Source organism: Mesocricetus auratus, unplaced genomic scaffold (assembly GCF_017639785.1).
Source record: "Mesocricetus auratus isolate SY011 unplaced genomic scaffold, BCM_Maur_2.0 Super-Scaffold_100014, whole genome shotgun sequence".
Lineage (NCBI taxonomy): Eukaryota > Metazoa > Chordata > Mammalia > Rodentia > Cricetidae > Mesocricetus > Mesocricetus auratus.
In genome coordinates, this window is record NW_024429197.1 from 8,883,018 (window position 1) to 8,902,758 (window position 19,741).

A 19,741-nucleotide genomic window follows, 5' to 3' on the forward strand; every position below is an offset into this window, starting at 1 on the left:
GCTGGGATTTGAACCCAGGTCCTTTGCAAGAGCAACAGCTCTTAACTGCTGAGCCATCTCTCTAGCTCCCGTTCTTGAACACACCACACGATCTCCACCTTGGGACCTTCGCATTTGCTTGTGTGTTCTTCCCATGGCTGACTGCTTCCTCCAATTCAGGCTGTCATGTAAATGTCACTCTCGGTTGAGGTTGTCCACCCTGCCTGTGTCATTGTGTCCTTGCCTTATTTCACTTGCTCCATCAGGGCAACCATTATCTAACACACCTTGATATGTCAGCAATTCTCTGCTCCTGCAGAACATTCTCCTCTGACCGAGAGATACCTGATCTTCCTTCCACTGTGTTCTGGGATATGGGGTAGTTCCTGGCACACAGTAGGTCCTTATTTAGTTCAGAGGCCCACCTGCTCCAGGTTTGTTTAAAGTATTCTTACCTTGGCCCCAGAACTCCCAGTTTCCCCAAGTGGCGGTGTTCTCCTGTACAACGGTCTTATCACTGGCTGCCAAGACAACAGAAGTGGAGTTTGAGTAAAAACTTGCATTTCCTGGGTCCTAGATGACAGAAAAGAAACAAATGGCCCTCCCTGATTTGCGATTTGCTGCCACTGGACTCAGGAAAAGCCAGAAGGAGCAGAAGCGCCCCCTGCAGGTGCTATGGTCTCTTCTGTGCTAGCACACCAAGGAGTCGGGGAACAAGAAACTGCTGGAAGATGTGGTGTGTGTGTGTGTGTGCGCGTGAGAGAGAGAGAGAGAGAGAGAGAGACAGAAGAAACTGCTGGAAGATGTGGTGTGTGTGTGTGTGTGCGCGTGAGAGAGAGAGAGAGAGAGACAGAAGAAACTGCTGGAAGATGTGGTGTGTGTGTGTGTGCGCGCGCGCGTGAGAGAGAGAGAGAGACAGACAGACAGACAGACAGACACAGAGACAGAGAGACAGAGAGACTGTGTGTATGTGTGTGACTCTGTGTGTATGTGTGTGTGACTGTGTATGTGTGTGTGTGCGTGTGACTGTGTGTGTGTCACAGAGAGAGAGAGAGATGCACAGATAAAAACATGGAGATGTCATGGAAAGGCAGGTCAGGCCCCTGTAAGAAACCTGGCCCCTCCCCAACCCCCGCTCCTGCCTGGGCAGCAGAAACTAGCAGGAGATCAGGAGATCTATGCTTTCAACAAAAACCCAGTGTGATAAATAAAAGGGGCCTGGCAAATCTGTCTCCCCTCCTTTGTTTTCTGGGAACCTGGCTCATCCATCTTCCCTCCTGACCTGACCTGCACTCTGTTAGCTGTGCTTCCGCATAGAACAGAATCTGGTTTTCTAATGGCATCTGTTTTATGTAGGGTGTCCCCAAACATTAGCTATAATGAGTTGGAAGTGGCACAGTTAGGAACTTGGGACATCAACACCAGATGTCAGGCCCTGGGAGTCCTCTGAGGATGTGTAGTCAGAGCACAGAGCCAGGCTAGGCCAGGCCCACAGCCCTGGAATGTTCCTGGAAGTCACATATCCACCTCTGGAAGGCATGAATGGGTGCTGGCAAGATAAGGCTCTGCCTTGGTGGCCCTGTGACAACTAGTGACCAAAGTGCTACAGAGTACCAGCAGCTTCAAGCTTTGTTCACTGCCTCACGTTTAGAGACAGGGCCTCTCCTTCACTGAACCTGGGAGCTCGCTTTGTCTAGGGTTGCTGGCTTGTGAGCTCTGGGGACACCACACCATCACCCCAGCGCCTGTGGGGTATCCAGCACTGGGATTACAGGTGGGCCCTACACTGACTTTTTACAAGGGTGCTGGGGATCTGAACCCAGGTCCTCGTGGCTGTGTAGCCCACTGAGGACCCAGGTAAACTTGACCGGGTTAGGTGGCCTGGGAACAAAATAAGACAATATTATGATCCAGCCAATCCCCATCTAGCACACAATGGCCTGGACTCCCCAGGGCGTTGGGGATGGGGGGGGTGGCATCGATGGTGCATGGGAATTGGTGGTGGTCTCCAAAGGCTACACCTCTTTCCTGTACTCTGAGTTTTGTCTAGAAATTCATGCCTGATGCTCTCTGGGAAAGAGCAGTCACCTTGGGGCCTTGAAGCTGGATATAATTAAAGGAAGCCTGACAGGAAGTAGGACTCCTGGGACTGGACCAATAGAGAGAGAAACATTTCCTCCAATTGCATCCCTTCCTTTCCTAATGCCCTTCCCCGAACATGCTCAGTGTTCTCCAGAAAAACAGTATTTCCTGTGTCAGCCAGATGCAGCTGGGACCCACATGTATTACAGTCCCAGCAGCCGTTGACTCCCTCTCTCCACAAACCTCAGAAGGGCCCCTGGGACACTCCACACACAGGAGAAAACCTTGGCCCTGGGCTGTGAAGGCCTCAGGGCTCATCACCTGTGTGTCTAGCAACCTGAAGAATGGCCCCTCAGCTGCTGAGGGGCGGGGGCGGCTTCATCATCGGTTGCTTATGCTCTAGATGCCTGAAGACGCTACAGAGAACAGGCCCGGTCTGGTCATCATGGTGACTGCAGAGCATCAGCCTTGTTTTAATGTGTGGCTAAAACCTGTTTGGCCATGTTCTGTTCTGGTATTATAAAGTGCATTTGTGGATACCTGGTTCCGTGAGGAGGGGGTGTTCCCACAGGTCAGAGACTGGTGTCCTGTGGCCTCTATCACTCCACCATATTTTTTGAGTCAGGGTCTCTTGCGGAATCTGGAGCCCATCTGTTTGACTAGGCTGACTGGCCAGCAGGTCCCAGGGATCTTGCTGTCCCCGCCTTCCTATGTTACAGATAGATAGACGTGTGCAGGCACATCTGGCTTTTTTAGATGGGTGCTGGGGATCCAAACTCGCATCCTTAAATTTATGCATCAGCCCACTGTGCCATCCCCCCAGTCCCCACGAGTCCTTTTGAACCCCCACGGGTATTTTAGATCCTGATTTCAACAGCATTCTTCAGAAACATCATACACGTTTTGCAAAAATAACTGACATCTGGATAGAAGGGAGGAAGGAAGAGAAAGGCAGACCTGTTGTGTGTGCAGGGGTGCGAGCTGAAGGCTCGGGAGACAAAGACAGGGGATCATTGCAAGTTTAAGGCCAGCTTGGACAACACAGCAAGTTCCAGGCTAGCCTGAGCTACAGAGTAAAAGGATATCTAAAACAATTATTTTACTTTATTTTATTTTCTACGGAGAGGTGAGGCAAGGACAGGGCCTGTGGGCCGGCTGAAAAGGCCCCGCGCCCTCGGGCCCTCCTTCTTCCCCTGGGCAGAGCCCGGCCCGAAGAGTGGGGCCCCGCTGACGCCCTCCCTCCCGGCTCCGCCCCGCGCCGCCCGCGCCGCGCGTTCCCCGGTCCCAGAAGCTGCCGGGAGCCCGGGAGCCCGGGAGCCGCAGCCATGGGCCGGGCCCGCCCCGCAGCGCGCAGCTCGCACAGCCCGGACCCCGCCGCGCAGCCCGCGCCTCCCCGCAGCCGCAGCCGCGCCCGCGCCCTGGCGCTACTCGGAGCCCTGGTGGCCGCCGTGGCCGCCGCCGCCGCTGCCCGGGCCTGCGCGCTCCTCGCCGATGCTAAGGCGGCCGCGCGGCAGGTCGGCAGGGACCAGAGAGGGACAGTGCACGGGGCTGCCAGAGACAGTGGCTGCAGACAGAGGCGCAGAGTGAAGCCCCCACCAGGGCAGGGGGACTGGGGAGGCTGGAGGGGACAGTGGCCAGGACAGGGTAAAGTAGGACTGGGCCTTTGGAAGGGGAGGGAGGGCGCCCACAGCGGACAATGGATGGAGGCGTGGATGTGTGAGGCGAGGGCCAGCAGCAGCTGGAAAGGGGACTCTGGGACTGTTGAGCTGGTTATTTGAACAAATGGGCTGGCAAGTGTGGAGGGGACTCTGGAAGATGACACTACACTTATCAGGAAGCAGCTGCCTGCTCTGGGACTGGTCTGGGGAGGTTGGGGCCTGACAGCGGCCTGTCAGCTCAACCCCTTCCTCCCAAACAGGAATCGGCGTTGAAGGTTCTGGGGACAGATGGTCTCTTTCTCTTTTCCTCGCTGGACACTGACCAGGATATGTACATCAGCCCGGAGGAATTCAAACCCATTGCAGAGAAACTGACAGGTACGGGAGGGAGAAGCTGGGCACTCGCTGTGCTCACATGCCAGGTCGCCCCCCCCCCCACTACTTTCTGCCTGGTGGGTGCATGAGCTGCTTTGGCACCCAAACCCATTTCAATCATGGCTGGGAATGGTAACCCTGGCATTCCTCCATCGCCTCCCCTGCGCATCACCGACATGAAGCACACTCTGTGGATTCGGCCTTTACACCCGGCACAGGCCTGGGGTGGTGGACACTGTCCTTCTAGACTTCAGGAGATGGAGACACCCACCTGCCAGGTTAGGAGGCAGAGAACCAGGTTAGACCTGGCCATCTGATTGTGGGGGTCCTGCCCTGGCTCACAGGGTTGGGGATTCAGACAGGCGGCGTGGGATGGCCAGCATGCGGGTAGGCGCCAAACAGGAGCCACAGCTGTTTCCACTGCTCTCAGTGCTGTGTGACTCCTCGCACCTGTCAGTCAGTGCAGCCATTGTTAATTTTCTTAAAATGAAGAGCACTGTCACCCCCCCCCAGCTGTGTGGATGCACTTGTGAGTGTGTGTGTGCGTGTGTGATAGTCAGAGGACAGCCTTAAGTGTCAGTGCTCCGGCGCCTTCCACCATTTGCTTGAGGCAGGGTCTCTCGCTGGCCCAGAACTCGTCTCCTTATGCCAGGCTGGTGGCCAGCAAGCGGCCGGGATCCTGTCGTCCTCACCTCCCCTCTCATAGTATTGGGATTGCAGGCATACACAACTCAGCCTGACTTTGTACGTGGGTTCTGGAGATCTGAACTCATGCTTGTGAGGCAAGTGCTTTATCAAGTGAGCCAACTCCCCAGCTGCCACTGTCAACCCCCACCCCAGCTTTTGGAGATAGTAGAGATTAAACACACAGCTTTGCTTATGCTACTCAAATGTTTTACCACCAAGCTAAGCCATATTGCCCAGGCAGGCCTCTGGCTTGCAAGCCCCCGCCTCAGTGTTACAGTCCCCTCTTCTATTCTCACTTACCTTAGCCACCCAACTGGTTGTGGAAGCCTGTCAAGGGGTGAGAGGCAGGGAGGAAGAAACCAATTACTTTCAGGGGCAGGTACACCACAGTACCATCATGGGCTTGCCAGTTTTCAGGGATGGGGATGGAAGGATGGTCACTTGCTGGCCCAGGATGCTGTGGTCACCGCTAGAGGAGAACAGTCAGGTGAAAATGCAAATTTTAAAAGATTTATGTGTTTGCTTGTATGTCTGCATGTGTGTGCACCATGTGAGTGAAGTACCTCCTGAGGCCAGAAGAGGGCATCAGATCTCCAGGAGCTGAAGTTAACAATTTTGAACCACCATGTGGGTGCTGGGATTGAACGTAGGACTTCTGGAATAGTAACCAATGTTCCTAACCACCAAGCCATCACCAGCCCCCCCCTTTTTTGAGGGGGGTTTTGAGACAGAGTTTCTCTGTATAACAGCCCTAGCTTTCCTGGAACTAGCTCTGTAGACCATGCTGGTCTCAAACTCACAGAGATCTACCTGCCTCTACCTCCCAAGTGGGATTAAAGGCGTGGGCCACCACTGCCTAGCACAGTCCCATCTTTTAATTTTGAAATAGAGTCTCACTAAGTTGCCCAAGCTGGCCTTCAGCTCACTCTAGAGTCCAGGCTAATCTTGAACTTTGGAATCTCCTGCCTCAGCTTTTGTGTGTGTGTGTGTTTGTGTGTGTGTGTGATGGCATGGTCTTATATTGTAGCTCTGGCTGTTCTAGAACTCACTCTGTCTGTAGACCAGATCCCCCTGCCTCTGCCTCTGGAGCTCTGTTTTTCGAGACAGGGTTTCTCAGTATTGTTTTGGAGGCTGTCCTGGAACTCACTCTGTAGACCAGGCTGGCCTCGAACTCACAGAGATCCAATTGTGTCTGCCTCCTGAGTGCTGGGATTAAAGGCGTGCGCCACCAGCTCTGCCTCAGCTTTTCAAGTAGCTTGGATTATAGGTCTATACTACCATATCCAGTTATTTTTGTTTGATCCGCCTGCCTCTGCCTCCCGGGTGCTGGAATTAAAGGCGCGCACCGCCGCTGCCCTGCTGATGCCGAGCCTCTCTAGTTTTGTCTGTGTAGCACATGTTCAGGGAGAAGTCAGGTCAGGCTTATGTGGCAAGCGCTTTTACTCACCCAGTCTTGCCAGCCGAGGGCTACTGTGGACAGGTAGTTAAAAGGGCAGCTTCCTGAGTCTAAAACCCTGCGAGAGTCCACTCACTAGGAAGAGATGGGCTCTGAGCAGCTGCGGTGTGAAGAGGGGCCTGGGTGCTTCTGATGACTATGGTTGGTAGGTGCCTATGATGTGCCCCATTCAGTTTGGCTAGTCACCAGTGCCACCAAGGGCCAGGCATTGTCTCTGTACCTTCATCCGCCCTTGGGAGCCTGTAGGATAGAGCCAGCATGCTTCATTCTGTCATAGATGACCATTCTGTCATAGAAGTCAGCTTCATTCTGTCATAGATGACCATTCTGTCATAGATGACCATTCTGTCACAGATGACCATTCTGTCATAGATGACCATTCTGTCACAGATGACCATTCTGTCACAGATGACCATTCATTCTGTCACAGATGACCATTCTGTCACAGATGACCATTCTGTCACAGATGACCCTTCTGTCATAGATGACCATTCTGTCACAGATGACCATTCTGTCACAGATGACCATTCTGTCACAGATGACCATTCTGTCATAGATGACCATTCTGTCACAGATGACCATTCTGTCACAGATGACCATTCATTCTGTCACAGATGACCATTCTGTCACAGATGACCATTCTGTCATAGATGACGTCAGCTTTCCTCCCCTTAACCCTGCATCGTGGTTCCATCCACATGGGAAATATGACGAGTTTTGCATCTCCTATGGGAGATCTGAGAAAAGTTAGCCAGCCCTAAACTCCTCCAGCGGGGAGGCCAAGCCAGTCAGAAGAGCAGGGAGAAACAGGTCAAGTCTCTGCCCGCTGGTGCTCATCCAGTGACATCATCATACGGCCTGATGTGTCTTGCTTTTATTTTTGCCAAGGTTCCCTTGAATGAGTCCCTCACAGTCCCCTAAGATCCAGAAGAGTGTCCTAACCTACATGAATTCAGAGTGACACAGGCCTGGCTTTGAGTCCTGACTCCTTCCTTGCCTGGTGTGTGACGGTGGGCAAGTGTCTTCATCTCTGCTTATTTGTGAAATGGAATTGCTGTAACATCACCTGCTCCTGGGCTGTGCTGGAAGAAGAATCCTGTGCACAGTGTGTCACTTTGGTGACTGTTAGTCACTAGCCCTGTCCCAAGCCTAGCTCCCTCATCACAGGCATCCGGAGAGAAGTGAGGCCTGGAGGAGCCCTGGGCAGGGCCTCTCCAGCCAACTCTGTCTGTACCGTAGGGTCAGTTCCTGTGGCCAGCTACGAGGAGGAGGAGCTGCACCATGACCCCAGTGAGGAGACTCTTACCATAGAAGCCCGATTCCAGCCTCTGCTCACAGAGACCATGACCAAGAGCAAAGATGGCTTCCTAGGGGTGAGTCGGGGCACGGGAGGGACCGCTAATGTCGAAACTGCCTGTGTGTACTCGCTCCTGAGGACAGGCCTGTGCCCTCTCCTCACCCCTCCAGTGTCCCCACTGCATCCAGGAAGCTGAGCTTGTTTTCAGGTTCAGCCTGGCGGGAGAACAGGAGGAGCCGCAGGAGCCCCTCTCTACACAGGGAAGTCTGAGAGAGCTTCCTGGCATGGGTGACATCTGACAGAGGCTGTCTCCTGGGACAAATGGGTGGGCTGAAGAAAAGAGCTAGAGTCGTGGAGCTCTGCTGGTGGGCACTTTCTGTCTGTTTCCTGGACCCCTAGTCAACTCCTGGCACATGGCAGGTGCGTAGTTCAGCATCTGGCCGGGACTGTGGGGAGGACAAGCCCCTGAGGGAGGGGAGGGAGGACACAGACATGTGCTTGTGCTACCAGCTTCTTTCCACCAACAGGCCCTGAGGATCACACACACACACACACACACACACACACACACACACACACACACACACACACACACACACACACACACACGCCCGCTGGCTGGCACCTCTCTCCTACCAGATCCCATCCCATGGGTTTCCTTTGTAATCACTGGGTTTGCGTCCCACCTCCTTGCCTGCTGTTCCTCCGCCATGAGCAGCCGTCACTCTGTGCCCAGCCGGTGCCTGCTCAGCCACTTCTGCATGAGCAAGAGCAAGAGCCTGTGGCAAAAGATGGCAGCAGGCCAGAAGGCAGGTGTGGCTGGCCCAGGACCTGTGAGTGGCATGCCGGCTAACGGGACAGCCAGAGAAGAGGCTAGATTGCTGAGCGCCTCTGACTTTTTAGCCTTCGCTCTGCGGCAGCAAAAGGCCTCGGGGTTGGTTGTGAAATCAGTTTTGTGCTCTCCAGGCTGGGGGTAGGGGCTGGCAAGCAGACCAGTTCCTGGAGTGGGTAGAGGCAAGGGGATGGGTGGAGGGAACAGCCTGGAGGATGCAGAAGGGGAAAGAGCTTAGTGTGGCTGCTGATGGGAAGCAGGAAGCAGAGTTGGTGGCACAAACTCCTGGCTGAGGATTAGTGCTTGGTGTGCTGTAAGAAGACTGTAAGAAGAGACTATCACCTCTTGGGACACATTGAGGTGGCGGGGGACATGGGGGGGGTTGTAAGTGGAAACATAGTTTCAGCTTTCCTTGGGAGATCGGAGGTGGAGGAGGGGTTAGTAGTGATAGCCCCGCTGCAGATAGTTCCCAGAGTGGTGGGAAACGTAGTTAGATAGGAACCATGGGGGTCTCTGTTCTCAGGGAGGTGGGCAGTGCCCCAACCCCGCCACGGCACAGAACCCTCCTCTGGCAATGCCTATGAGCAGGACCAGCAGGCAGGCAGCTCAGCCTGGCCCTCCTTTGAGAACCTGCCTGTAGATTCTTCAGGATGGAAGCTCCTGTGGGCCAGCCTACCCCCCCTCCTCCCTCTCTCCAAGCCTGGCACTTGCCACTGTGGAGGTAGAGAGGGAGGGAGGGGCACATGCTGGGGCAGGTGACTCGAGGCAGGGTGTTCTCTGGGGAGGGGGCTACCTTTCACTTCCCCAGGGATCTGCCCTTGTCTCTGGAGTTTTCTGGATTTCTGATTTTTCTCCATCAGACTCAACAGCATAACCCAAACTCTTGTCAGCTGCGGTTGTGGGGAAAGCAAAACAGACAGCCTGAGGGGGTCGGGCAGCTGGGGCAGGGCCTGGCACCTGGGACAGACAGCCTGAGGGGGTCGGGCAGCTGGGGCAGGGCCTGGCACCTGGGACTGGTTGGAGGCTTATGCAGAGGGTGGGGATCGGACCTTTGTGAAGCCAGAGCTCAACCACCCGGGTCTAGACCAGGCACCTCCAACTACTCAGCTGCCTGCTCCGCCGAGTAAGCTGCCGTGGCCTAGGCTGGAGCTGGAAAGCTGCTGAAGCCTGAGAGGGGTGTGTGTGAGAAGAGCCTCTCTCTGGCAGGACAGTGCTCCCATTTCTGAGGCGCGGCCTTCCCCATGCTCCCTCTGCTGTCCCAGCCTATGGTCTGGCTGGGCTTGAGGGACATGAACAGGGCATGCTAGAGCATTGGTTTCCCTGTCCCCAGGTCTCTCACCTCGCTCTGTCAGGCCTCCGCAACTGGACAACTGCAGCCTCACCAACTGCAGTGTTTGCTGCCCGCCACTTCCGGCCCTTCCTGCCCCCTCCGGGTCAGGAGCTGGGCCAGCCCTGGTGGATTATCCCTGGCGAGCTGAGCGTCTTCACAGGCTATCTGTCCAACAACCGCTTCTACCCACCGCCACCCAAGGACAAGGAGGTAAGGAGATGCAGGCCACACCTCGCCCCAGCTCAGGAGCGGCCCTTCCTATCTGAACCTGGACCCCAGTACCATGCACCCCCCCAGCCTCCCTCCCTCTGGGCCTCAGCTTACAGATCTAGGCCCCAGGGTCCAACAAGCCAGCTGAGGTCTCACTGCTGTCCCTAGGTCATCATCCACCGGCTACTGAGCATGTTCCACCCACGCCCCTTCGTGAAGACCCGCTTTGCCCCTCAGGGCACCGTGGCCTGCCTAACTGCCATCAGCGACTCCTACTACACTGTGATGTTCCGGTGAGTGTCACCATGCTTGGAAGGGTAAGAGAAGGCCTGGTCATTGACCCTCCTTGTGGACTGATGCTCTCTGAGCCCTGGTTTCCTCCTCGGTGGGTCAGGGGAGTAATGACTTCCTCAGAGGGCATACAGTTTGGTGAGGGGTGTCTGGAACTTGCTTAGCTCTAGAACTGGATCTGGCTGGTGGCCAGGGTGGTATCATCCACACGGGGTGGGTATGGGACTTGCACACACAGACACATGTGTGCACACACATACACAGGCACACGCACATGCACACGCACCCTTCCTGGAAAAGGATGTTGACAGGAGAGGGTCAGGGCAAGACTTCCAAGAAAGGCAGCACAGAGACTGAGGCTTCAAGAGTAGTGGCATTTGAAGTGTGTCCTGCTTTCTTCCTGCCCCTGACCCCACAGGAGTTTGGCCAAGGCTCCATAGGCTCTGGGGGGCTTGGGGGAGGGGTCCAGGCTTAACAACCCCCATTCCCCACAGGATCCACGCCGAGTTCCAGCTCAGCGAGCCGCCTGATTTCCCCTTCTGGTTCTCTCCAGGCCAGTTCACTGGCCATATCATCCTGTCCAAAGATGCTACACACATTCGTGACTTCCGGCTCTTCGTGCCCAATCACAGGTAGGAGCTTCCCCCAACCCCCCACTCCCCCACCCCCACTCCCCCCCACCCCTCACTCCCCCCCACCCCTGTGTACGGGGAAGCACACCTCCGCACAGCCTCCACACCCTGCTGCTGCAACTGTCTTCCTGCTCCCTGAGCTCAGACAGCAAGGAGCCAGAGACCCTTCAGTCTCTGCCGTTTCCCTTGCTCTTACGCACCACCGCTTGGGGGGAGGGGTGCACGGACTTGTTGCTGACCAAGAATAGGCAGTGAGGTAGCTAAGTGGTCCCACTATCTACTCAAGAACATCTCCAGGCACTCCTTCCACCTTTGTGGGGAGCTAACAGTTTACAGATCGAGGCCCTAGAGCCCAACAAGCCGCCTAGGGTCTTCACGGTCCCATAGTCGCCAGTAAGCCCTCCCTGAAGCTGCTACACCTTATCCTCCTAAGACAGCCCAACCTGACTTACTTGTGCCACTGAGGGGAAGGTCGGCATCAGGGCAGAGCCCATGGGAGTCCAGGAAGGCTTCCCAGAGAGGTGACATCGAGGTCAGGCCCTTGGGGAGTGCAGGAAGTGGCACATGTTAAGGCTTGAGAGAAGGTGGTCACCACAGTCTTGATGGGACTTCTGGGACAGCCCTGTGCCAGCTGTTTGCCCCATCAGCCACATCAGCAGATCAGGGGGCTTGGGGTGGGGGAGGTGAGGGGGATGGTTTCCGTAGAGTCTTCCCAGATAGCAAGCAAGCTTTTAGCCGGCTCATGAGAACCTGTGTAAGGCTTAGACCTGAGCTAGGGGTCCTGAGGCCCCAATTCAAAACTTGCTCTTGGTAGCAATGGGCTGTGTGGCTGTGGGCAAGGTCCTGGCCTCTGGGCCCCAGTTCCCTCGCCTTCCAGATAGAAGACTGACTCCTGGCCTGTTTCACCCATGGAGCAGGGGTAACCATGGTTGGGAGTGCCTGAACCCACTGTAAGAGAGACACAGCAGTACACCTGCCCTCGTGAGTTTTGCCAGTGGGGTGGTAGCTGGCCTCAGTGTACCTGTTTCCATGTCCTGGACTGAATAACAGGAGGTATATGACCAGGTAGGATCTATTCCTTCTGGGACTGTGTCTAAGAACCAGGCCTCAGGGCAGCACTGAGGGTATTCAGTCACTTGTGTAGACTATTGCTTGGCAGTGATCCTGGGGCTCCCCCGTGTGGTAGACCTTCAGATTGCACCGACCAAGCCAGACTGCTGCCCTCTGCAGGCAAGAGCCAGCCTGGGAGATTCTTCCAGGGACCTCAGCACCAACTGGGTTCTTCTTATTGCTGCCTCATCCTGTGTCCTGAAGAGAGGCACTGGCCACCTCTCTGCGCATAGGGTCGTGAGCAGTCTATGGGTCACGTTATGAACGCTCTGTGAACTGTCTAGGCCTAACTGTCAAAATCCCAGTGACATCTATGGAGTCTCGGTGTCTCCATCTGTTAATAGGACAACTGCCTGATGAAATTAGATGGCACCAGTTGGATGGTGGTGGCGCACACCTTTAATCCCAGCACTCAGGAGGCAGAGGTAGATAGATCTCTGTGAGTTCGAGGCCAGCCTGGTCTACAGAGCAAGTTCCAGGACAGCCTCCAAAGCTACACAAAGAAAAGCTGTCTCAAAAAAAGAAAAAAGAAAAGAAAAGAAAAATAGATGGCGTCTGATGTGTGACTAATGGGCTTTGATGGTGACTTTTTTTCCCTGGCCATCTTCAGGTCCCTGAATGTTGACATGGAGTGGCTGTATGGGGCCAGTGAGACCAGCAACATGGAGGTGGACATCGGCTACATACCCCAGGTGAACACTCAGGAGCCCTGACCCAGATACACTCAGCTGCAAAGCCCTGCCCTGAGCCCCGGCTCCCCACTTCTGCAGAGTAGACCACCCCTCTCTGAGACACCCCTCACCACTGACTTCTGGCCCAGATGGAGCTGGAAGCCACGGGCCCCTCAGTGCCCTCTGTGATCCTGGATGAGGATGGCAACATGATTGACAGCCGCCTGCCCTCGGGAGAACCCCTCCAGTTTGTGTTTGAGGAGATCAAGTGGCACCAGGAGCTGAGCTGGGAGGAAGCTGCCGGGCGCCTGGAGGTGGCCATGTACCCCTTCAAGAAGGTGAGGCTGGGCGTGAAGGCCAGGGCAGGGCTCCACGAGGCCAGGCTGGGCTGTGGTCTAGCTGTGGGCACTATGCTGGACCTCTGGGGCTCAGGGCCAGCTTGGGAGTGGGGCTCTCGCTCCTATTCTAAACTTACACACACGCAGACACACACACACACAGACACACACACAGATACACACACAGACACTCACACACAGACACAGACACACACATACACACACACACAGACACACAGACACAGACATATACACACACAGACACACAGACACAGACACATACACACACAGACACTCACACAGACACACACAGACACACACACACACACACATACATACACACATGGATAAATATGTGTTTCACATGTACAACCCCAAATAGGACCCCAGCCACTGAGTGGTTTCTGTCTTGGTTTGACCACAGGTCAGCTACCTGCCATTCACAGAGGCCTTTGACAGAGCCAAGGCCGAGAACAAACTTGTGCATTCCATCTTGCTGTGGGGGGCCCTGGATGACCAGTCCTGCTGAGGTGAGGGAACCCCTGGTCAGCTCTAAGGGAAAGTGTGAATTTCATACCCTAAGGAAATTGGTCACAACAGGCTCTGGGACAACCAGGGCTTGGAGCCATGAGGACCTGGGCCACCTAGGACCAGATCCCAAAGAGGTTTGCTGTGCTTGGACTGAGTCTAGAAAGTGATGCTAAGTGTGAAAGAAAAGGCCAAGCAGATGTGTTCATATTCGGCCATTTTTGTTTAGTTAATTTGACCAAGCAACTTCCCCTCTGAACCCATTCCCTCCACAGTGAAATGGGCAGAGTGTACTGACTCCCAAGTCATGGCATTGGGTGCCAATGTATCTTGTACTCTGTAAAGTAAAACCTCTGAGTGAGAGAAGAAAGAGTGCCAGAAGCTGGGCTTGGATTTCTTATCCAGAATAGTCACCAAAGGCCTTCTGGAAAGTTCTCTGGGGGTCCAACAGTTAGTTCAAAGTGAATTAACAGAAGCGAAGGGGCAGGGGGAGGAGGGAGTAGGGACAGTTGGAAGGCTTCTTGGAGAAAGTGACTTTTAAACTGAGACTCTGAGAGATATATAGAGGCTTAGTCACGTGACAGGGAGAAGAGAGTTTGAGGTAGAGAGAGTGCCTGTGTAAAAGCCCTAGAGACAGAGAACTAAGCGGGATTGAGAAGTCATTGCTGCTAACAAGCTCCCAGCCACCAGGGCCTTGGCCCAGGCTGCCAGTATGTTCATGTTGATCCCTCCACATGTAGCACCTACTCCTTGGGGATCTGTGTGGTTTCTTGAGATAAGGTCTCACTCAGTACCCCAAGCTAGCATATAACTCACTCATCATGTAGCCCAGGCTGGCCTTCAATTCATAGTAATCCTCCTGCCTCAGGCTCCTAAGTGCTAGGATACAGGTGTGTGCCACCATTCCTGGATAGTATCTACTCTTTCAACCTGTTATTTCACCTGGGTGCAGAGACGTTCTGCAGCCCACAGGGTTTACCCAAACTGAGGTCATTGCTGTAAGATCAGGGTTTCTCACCCTTGACCTTGCCCTGGACAGGTTCGGGGCGGACTCTCCGGGAGACCGTCCTGGAAAGCCCGCCCATCCTTACGCTCCTCAATGAGAGCTTCATCAGTACCTGGTCCCTGGTAAAGGAACTAGAAGACCTGCAGGTGAGCAGGGGGTCAGGGGGGAGCGGCCAGTGGAGTGCCCCAGGACGGCACTAGGCCCGGGTCGCAGGAAATATCATTGTCCCCACAGAGCCAGCAGGAGAACCCAGTCCACAGAAAGCTGGCAGGCTTGCATCTGGAGAAGTACAGCTTCCCTGTGGAGATGATGATCTGCCTGCCCAATGGCACTGTGGTAGGTCCTGGGGGACAGAGGGACACAAGGGGTGGTCTCCCCTGGGCTGGTCTGAAGCTGTCACCTCCATCACTGGCATAGGGACCCTGAGCAGGAGATCCTGGAAGCGCTTTGGGGGGAGGGGTGGGAGTGGGATGGGGTGGGACAGTGGGGGGGGCAGCAAAGCACTCAGTACAGCAACAGAGTCAACATGTCCCCATGGCAACCTCATCCGTTCAGTGGACAAAGCATGGCCCTAGGGAAGGCTTGCTGGACCCCTGTAGCTAGGGGAGGTAGAGGAGTAGAGGAGTAGAGGAGGGCCTGGCCTGGGCCAACATTCCAGATCCCCTCTCCCCGAGGGCTACTTACAGGGCCTGGCATCAGGTCACAGTAGCTTGGAAAGCATGCCCGTTTTCAGACTCGCAGAGCCAGACTACAACTCTGAGCAAATGCCCGTCTTCAATATCAGTGTGGCCAGAGGGGAAACACAGGGTTACAGGAGGGTGGTGAGCTGGCCAGCCTGTAGGAGGCAGTAGTCAGGAGCAGGAGCTGGGGCTCCATGGAGGGAAAAGGACAGTGTGCTTAAGGCTTCTGCTGGCCCAGGCTCAGGTGAGAAGAGCCCAGGAAGTGTTGGGGACCCAGGTAGTACAAGCCTGGAGGGACAGTCAGGTGGCTCATGCTTGTTACTGGCTCCTACCCTGTGGAGCCTACCCTGAGGACCTGAAGACAAGGAGACAGGGCTTTAGGAGGCTCTGACTGGCTTTCATCTCCTCCATTGCTTAGTCTCCTCATCCATGCTTCACAATCTATTCATCCCCTGCATACCCACTCCCCCACGCTCTGCAGAAAGGCAAGGACGTGGGGGCATTCTGCCTAGAGTAGAGAGAATCTAAGAAATCACACTGAGCACTGGGCATTGGGATAGGTATTCAGGGGTCATGACAACAGAAGGAAGGCCATTTGTAAGGCATAGTAGAAGAAAAAGGTGGGTTTTTGCTCAGTGAGCAAGGCAGGGAGGCTCTCCCTCAGAAGAGGCCTACTTGGGAGCTGAGGGAGAAGGGAACAGCCTGGCCTGGGCAGCACTCGCCAGTGTGATCAGTGTTAGCTGTCTGACCTCACCGAGTGAAGCTGATGGAGGCTGCCATGGCTTAGGCAGACATAGCCTCTGGCCTCCCCAGTTCTCCTCACCCAGCCCTTCCCCCAGGTCCATCACATCAACGCCAACTACTTCCTGGACATCACCTCCATGAAGCCTGAAGACATAGACAACAAGGTGTTCAGCTTCTCATCGACCTTTGAGGACCCATCCACAGCCACCTACATGCAGTTCCTGAGGGAGGGACTCCGGCGTGGCCTGCCCCTCCTCGAGCCCTAACGTGCTTAGTCCTAGAGAAACTGGACCTGGTGAGACAGGCACTGTGTCTCCACACGTCCTGGAGTCACAGTGCCCTCTGTCCATTTCACACTGGAAATGGTTCCCACCTCATTCCCAGACTGCCTAGAGAGCCCCAAAGCTAACTGAGGATGCTCCCTTCACTTAGCCTGAATGATGGATAGATGAAGGGGCCTGGATAAGGGTGTAAATTTGCCAAAGGCCTGCCACTTCTATCAGCTCAAGTGCCCCCCAACATTCTGGGGTGATCTCCCTGGACCTTCCACACACAGTGATAGAGTTCAGGTCCTCAGCGTGAAGAAATAGGCTGGAAAGACAGACTCCCCTCTCAAGCCAAAGGAATCCAAGAGCTTGGGCCTGGGGGCCAGGCTGCCAGCCCCATGCCTGTTTGAAGCCTTCTATCCTGGCCATCCCCCGGGCAGCTTTCTGTGGCCAGTGCCCACAGCTTGGGGTCATTGTGAGCTGGAGACAGCTGTGGGGGGCCTTGCACAGAGCCCTTTACAGAAGTGGAGACCACATTGTCCCTCTGCCACCCTTCAGGGCACGTCATGGACCTGGTGGCCCAAGCCCAGCCCTGTCTGGGGTTGGAGACGTTCACTGTGAAGGAAGTTGTACTTCGGCAATGGGGTTCTGGGGGCGCGGCCCGGCTGCCTGCCCCAGCATAGGTTCATGATGGGTCTGTTGGGGCCAGTGTCTTCAGAACACTTCCTGCCCTGACCCCTACTCCACAGAAGTGTAGCCCAGCCAAAGATCACAGCCGCACAGTCTAGGCCCCCAAGGTACGCTGGACACACCCATTTGCCACTAAGTGACCACCAGTTCCCCTTGGCCACGTTTAGGGACTTGGTCCACATCCTGAACCACTGACTATGGCCAGTCTTTTTTATGCACACAGAAAAGTGTTTTATATGAATCTATATAGTTTATAGATTTTTTTCAGAAATCTGAACACTGAGGAGAAAGAAGGGGAGCAGTGGCTCCCCCCGCAGCAGCCGCATGATGGCTGGGTCTGAAATCGCAGATGGATCCTGCCTGATGTCCTCGCAGCTGCACATGGGGGAAAATGTGCCCATCTTCTTTCTCTTCCACGTTTTCTACAAGGAGTCTTCCAAGGGTCAGCATTTCCTCAGCTCTGTTCTGCGCGTCACACGCCCAAGGCCTGCCTTGGCCGTAATCTCATTACGGCCTTCTTGACATCAGCTGCTTCCCCATGTGCCCTGCTCTTTGTCCTGCCCGGCCGGCCGGGAGCTCAGTCTTCAAGCGGGCAGAGGAGGAAGGCAGGTGCCTGTTCCCTGAGCCCAGCTCCCCTGTCCACTGCGGAGTCACCCCACAGAGCCCACCTCACAGTCTCTGGGATGCCTTGCAGAGATCACACCTGTTTTCTCATTTAGTTCTCACAACAAAGCAGTGAATTGGAAAATCGCCCCCATTTTCAAACCAAGACACTGGAGTCTTAGGGAAGCAAAGTGATTTTCCAGGATCACTCAGAGTCCTGGCGTTGTGAATCAAACCCACGTGACTCCGAAGGCTGTTTTGGGTTGGGGGGTGCTTTGTTTGACACAGCACCCCTACTGACTTCCCCCTGTGGTGGCAAGGAAATCCTTTAAAATCGTGACTCCTGTAGGTGGTGGTGCACACCTTTAGTCCTAGCACAGAGACAGAGGCAGGTGGAAATCTGTGAGTTCAAGGCCAGCCTGGTCTACTTCCAGGTCAGGCTCCAAAGCTACACAGAGAAACCCTGTCTCAAAAAATAAAAATCATGATTCATGATATGGCCAAATAGAGCAGGTGTCAATAGCTCTACCAGGTTCTCTATCTTAGGTATGAGCCCTACAGAAATGGAAGGGACCTGAGTGCTTCACGGTGCCTCTGCCACCTCATAGGCGGGATGTATATGTGCCACCCAGCCTCAGAACAGCCAGAGTGGACTCCACACTTTACTGGTCCTATGTAAAGTACTGATTGCTGAGGCGTTCTGAGTCTTCAATGATGCCTCTGCACACCCCAGCTGCGTCTTGTCACCCCTCTGCTCCCATCCCCAGCATGTCCTGTAATAAAATTGGAGCGTCTAAGGGAGTTTGGTTTCGTCCTTCCGCTGTCTGACTGCTGCTTTCCCTATTGGGAGATGGGCAAGGATGGACATATTTGAGCTGAACTGTCTTTGGAGCCTTGCCTGTCAGCAGAGGGCTTGAGTGACTTGCCTAAGGTGAGTTTGTAATAGAACGATAAAATATACCAAAGAATCTGGAACTTTGTGTGGAGAGTGGTCCTAAAGTTAAAGCAGTTGTCTTAGAAGCAGAGCCCATGTCAGAGGTAGTTATGTGAGGAAATGCACCTGTAGGGGTGGCGGGATCAAGATAACCTGAGGTCAGTCAGTTCCTAGTTAGCTTTGCTCTCCACATGGGCTCCATGACGCACACACATGGCGGGGAGGATGTGAGGAGAAGGAAGACCTGTAAAAAGAAGGCTTGAGTCAGAAGAGGGCAAGGAAAACATGGAGTTCCAGAGTGTCAACCAACACCTAGCCTTCCACAGAGGGCGGCTCTGGGACACGAACCACGCTGCAGAGTCAAACCAGCCTTTTGTACTTGAATCACTGACTAGTGTGGTGAGGTAAAGTCAGTTTCCAGGTAGGGATGGGTTATAATCACTACCTATCTCATGGAGACAAGTGCGAGAAAAATGTAAGACGTATTTAGTCAGGCGCTCCGCGGTGATGGCTTTGTCACTGAGAGGCTGTGTGGCAGTCATGTCCTGCAATCAATGGCACTGAGAATTTCCTGTTACCTAGAACTTGAATGGTGCCCCATCTGTGTTTAGATGTAAATGTTTACGATTTTGATACAGCTGCCCTGGGATTCTGCACCAGTAGCAGCTATGCAGGTTTGCAACCTGGAGCAATAAGCTACACCAGTTCCTCTAGGTGTATAGTACACTACATTATGTAGGTGTGTGCAAGTACACTCTATGTAATGTTTGCATAACTCAGTCACCTAAGGACACATTCCTCAGAGAGCACCCTTTCTTCAGCAATGCACAGCTGTAATTTCAAGAGGACAACAAAAGAGAAAGCATACTTGGGCGTAGTAAGGCAAGGCTGGGCGTAGTGCCCATTGTGACTGCATTGGGCTGTCCACCCACGAAGCCAACAGATTTGTCCCTGGCAGATGGGGATTGCTGGCTTTGGGACCAAGGCAATGCAACTGGTGAGTCAGGCAAAGCCATGTACTAAGGGCAGAAAATCAAGTGTGTCCCATTAACTAGATGCCATGGATACCAGCAGCGTGAGCTTGGAAGGAGTCTCCCGGTGTCATCAATCCACACATCTAATCCACAAACTGAATTATGCAGCACGTGTGTGTACGTGTATCCATTCGTGTGAGGCAGCGAGCTCTTAAACAGAAGAAAGCTACTCCGAAGCACTGGAGGGTGTGCGTCAAAGGCGAAAGCAGCCATTTTTGCTGGGGACTGTGTCAGGGAACCAAGAAATGGGTCAAGAAAGGCAGAAATGCCAAGACGAGGATTCGGAGACTTGCAGCAGTAAGGACGAC

At 54.4% G+C, this 19,741-nt stretch overlaps 1 protein-coding gene across 1 annotated transcript; it reads left to right on the forward strand.

The window, feature by feature from the left end:
- Positions 1-3,371: 3,371 nt before the first annotated feature.
- Selenon (selenoprotein N) lies at positions 3,372-18,266 on the forward strand. Its single transcript, XM_040756372.1, has 12 exons — positions 3,372-3,575; positions 3,980-4,097; positions 7,477-7,610; positions 9,697-9,906; positions 10,075-10,199; positions 10,692-10,829; positions 12,550-12,631; positions 12,760-12,948; positions 13,373-13,478; positions 14,516-14,628; positions 14,717-14,818; positions 16,002-18,266. Exons 1-12 carry the CDS (start codon positions 3,387-3,389, stop codon positions 16,170-16,172), a joined length of 1,677 nt encoding a protein of 558 aa, XP_040612306.1. The 5' UTR covers positions 3,372-3,386; the 3' UTR covers positions 16,173-18,266.
- The last annotated feature ends 1,475 nt before the right edge of the window (positions 18,267-19,741 follow it).